Consider the following 4,110-nt stretch of genomic DNA (forward strand, 5'->3'; position numbering starts at 1 on the left):
TTCTATGTTTGTCTTATTTTTTAGCTAACTTAATTTCATATCATGGTAAGTGATGTCTTAGCATATGAGTTTTGACGAGAAATCACTCCTAACTCATGTTATCAGACATGATTGACTTGATATGAACAAATATTTTAATAATATAGCTATTTTCCCAACAATTGTTTTTACAATTAACAAGCGCATTCAAGACATTACATTATAGTAAAAATAATAATCCCACAAAATTTAAACAATATACACAAACAACTTGTTATTATCTCTATACATGATTCATCTATATCTTATCAGATTTTTATTACATTTGTACACGTCTTTCGTGCATCACATCCATAACACAAAAATATCTTAGTATAGAAAACGATCATCCACAAGATGGACTGATGCTCGGACCAATCGATCTGGAGATGAGGAATATGTATCGGAACAGAATTTGTAAAAGGGCGATTTTGGGGTGGGATAATCGTACATATTGTGTCAGGAATTGAATTGAACGAATTTGTTGTCACAACGTGAAAATCTACGCTCATCTTCTGCACCAACATGTAATCAATTCGATTCAAGATTTTGCCAGGCATATGTTGCACTGTTAACCGCAAGCAAGATGACCATATCATACCAACTTCGCATAGATGAAACAAGTGCATTAGTTATTCATAGTTGTGTCTATAGATACATACGTACAAATTGTCTCCAAGTCCTAAGACCAACCATTATTCATCTACAAGCCACTGTGAAAGTCCTACATATTTTCGGAGCTTAAATTTCTTGATCCAAATAGCACAAACTTGCATACAAGTGCTATGTTCATTAATTGGATGCATAACGAAATGGAAGAAGAGATAATATGTATGTAAAGTGGGAAATAAGAAAGAAAAGGTCAGAAATTCTATATTGATTACCATACATTAACCAGCAAAAAGAGTATTATAAGCATATCATACTCCGTAATACAACAGTGTCAACTATCAAAACCTAAAGAATTTTGAGGTATGAATTAAAAAATTATCACTCAGATCAAAACAGGCAGAAAAGTCGTAACGGAAAGAACTCTAATCCATATGTAGGTAGCAGCATTACTCTGTTGAATAAGAAATCCCCCTTCAAATTTGGTTCATGCTGATAACAAAACGCAAACAAGTTAGTGGCAAATTTGATCCCAATGAACTACTTTGTCGTAGCGAAAGATGACATATATTAAAATGTATCATAAAATTTCGAGCCGAGGGCTTAACTACAGGTGTTCACAGACCAGTGCTGGGTTTTGCTCACAGGCCAATCAGTCAAAGCTTGGCTCGAGCGAGATTTTGAACAAAATTGAGCAGCTGAAGCATTTGTTTGAGGAAAGCTTGCTTACCTTTTACTCTGGCTCCAGTAATGACTAGGCTACATGAAGGAAAGCTATGATGTTTACTTTTACACATTTCACTAAGCATGTTATCCTTACTTCTAAAGTTTACATATTGAACAGCTCGTACTTGTTTTTTTTTTATGTAAAACAGTAAAAGGTAGAGCGATTTAGTATTTGCCTTGTCCGACTCCTTGTTTTAGTATTTATACCTGAGATGGAACTCAGTTGATGCTTGAATTTTGAGCTTGTCAAGCCCAAGCTCGAGTAATTCAATACTTAGTCATCTTGAGCTCAACATTCACTACTCATTTGAGTTGTAATCTTTAACAAAATTACTGTGTGCAGAAACTGTTCTCAATGCTGCACCCAAACTCTTATACAGACTCAAAATGAAACAAAAAGCAAAAAAGAAACAAAAAAGAAATATAAAGCTGAATAAGCCTAGAGTTAAACAGTGTTGTATAAAGTCTTAGAACTGCTAAATATTTCAAACTCTGCTACTTCTAACAATACTTGGAATCAAATAATAAGTTTTCAATGAATCAAATTTTGGATTGTATGATAAAAAAAAACTCAGAAAACAAAGAGAAGTTACCTTCACCGGCGTCTTCAAATTCATCTTCCTCCTCACTTTCAATGATTCCATACCTCTCGTTCAAGAACTCGACAGCCCCTTTAGTAAGAATCAGAGTCTCTGCATCCAAAATGTCGAACAAATTCAGGGTCCTAGGCGTCAACATTTTCAAGGTCCCAATATTCCTACTCGACAACTTCACATTGTCCGAAAGTTGCGTCATTAAAAACAAAGACTTCTTCTTGGGGTCGAGCCCAAGTCTCTTCAGCATTTCGACAAACGCCTTAGTTTTGGGCTTGTCGAATTTATCGTCAAAATCCTCAACCACGACGGTACTTTCGAATGCGCTGGAAATGGCGGTGGAGATGGCCAATCTCTTTTCCTTCTTGTTGATTTTGACGGACCAGTCTTTGGGTTTGGGGCCGAAAATAACACCACCGCCAGGGCGGAGGGGAGTGCGGATGGAACCACGGCGAGCGCGGCCAGTTTTCTTCTGGGGATAAGGTTTAATGCCGCCACCTCGAACCTCCGCTCGTGTGAGGGTGGAGGCGGTTCCTCGGCGGCTGTTGGTGAGGTCGGTGGTGAGGCCACGGTGGACGACAGCACGAGCGGTGTCTGGAGGGGCGGATTTCAAGTTGAGGGTGGCTGAGCCGACCTGGGTTCCTTCGAAAGAGAGGACAGGAAGAGTGGCAAGCTGAGCGCGGGCGGCGGTGGCCCGGAGTCTGAGGTGGGGTTGGGCTTTGAGGAAATGGAGGTTGGTGTTGGTGTTGGAAGTGGGCATGAATATGGAGGAGGAGAAAAAGGAGATTGGTGAAGCCATTTTCATTCTCTTGCAGTTGCAGAGCTTTGGTATCTTATCCTTTGATTTCAGCTACATCACCATATCAAATTTACGGGAAAGGATCCTCTACTCTACTGTGGCAAGTAGAGGGCACACCACAGCACATTTTTCTTTCTTTTTTTTTTTTTTAATAATTTTTTTTATATATTTTAAATTCATTTTAAATTAAATTATTTTTATACCACCAACAACACAATATTCAATATTATTTTTGTTTTGCATTTTTAAATATATTTAATTATTTATTTTTTAAAACATTTTTGAGTTTTTTTTTTTCTAAAATTTTTGGGGCTTTTGTTCTCTATTTTGACCTTTTTATACTATAAATTTTAATTTTTTTTTAAAAAAAAACATCATTTTTTTTTATCTTGTCATTATCTTGTATCATTTTTTTGTCTTATAATTGAAATTAATGATTTCAAAGAAATTATGGGTGTTCATTATTTCGGTTAAACCGAATTATTAACTCACCGAATGAATTCAAACATTCGATTCGGTTAATTCAAAAATTTGGTTTAGTTTTAAAAAATAATTCAATTTGATTTTTTGTTTTCATAAAAAAATTCGATTTAACCAAATTAAAAAAATTATAAATAGATCGTATTTTGATTTTGATTTTTAAATGTTTATATATTTAATATTTTACTTAATTTTTCTTATTTTTAATTTATCAAGTATAATGTGTTTTATTATGATAAAAATCTCATATTCAATTGAAAAAAAAAACACAAAAAAAATTAGCAAAAAAAAACACAAAAACATAAATAAAAATAAAAAATTAATAATATTAAAAAAGCAAAAAAAAATAAAATTAAATTTTGTATTGTGGGTGGTAAACGATGCCACAGCACCCCTGTTGTGAGCACCCCACAACAGGGGATCCATTCCCCAAATTTACCACTCTTTATTTGTTTAAAAAATAATGCAAATATTTGAAATATTATTTATATGTTTCATATAATTTTTTTTGAAAAGATATGTTTCATATAATTAAATGTATACATAATATACATTTCATAAAAACAATAAATATAATTATTATTAACTGAAATTTATATATATATATATATATATATATTGACTATATATATATATATATTATGAAACTAAAAAATATTATTCAAATGTATAAATTTTAAAATAAGGATACAATATGACTATTTATTACAAATAATTCATAATATTAAATATAAGATATTTAAATCTTCAACTTTAATTCATAATTAAAATTCCGACTTCACAATGCTTCAATAGATAAAAAAAACATACATAAATTACAACAATATTAAAAAATAACTAAAATACATTTGCTCTATGTCATGCTTCTTTTTAAGTTTTGTGTAT

The 4,110-nt window shown here is 32.6% G+C and overlaps 1 protein-coding gene across 1 annotated transcript; it reads right to left on the minus strand.

Moving 5' to 3' along the window:
• Positions 1 to 866: 866 nt before the first annotated feature.
• Positions 867 to 2,817, minus strand: LOC140891382 (large ribosomal subunit protein uL4c). Its single transcript, XM_073299841.1, has 2 exons — positions 1,947 to 2,817; positions 867 to 1,119 (listed from the first exon to the last, which is right to left on the minus strand). The coding sequence occupies exons 1-2, from the start codon at positions 2,749 to 2,751 to the stop codon at positions 1,115 to 1,117; spliced, it is 810 nt and encodes a 269-aa protein (XP_073155942.1). The 5' UTR covers positions 2,752 to 2,817; the 3' UTR covers positions 867 to 1,114.
• Positions 2,818 to 4,110: the final 1,293 nt, after the last annotated feature.

The sequence above is a fragment of the Henckelia pumila genome, chromosome 3 (assembly GCF_033568475.1).
Source record: "Henckelia pumila isolate YLH828 chromosome 3, ASM3356847v2, whole genome shotgun sequence".
NCBI classification, from domain to species: domain Eukaryota; kingdom Viridiplantae; phylum Streptophyta; class Magnoliopsida; order Lamiales; family Gesneriaceae; genus Henckelia; species Henckelia pumila.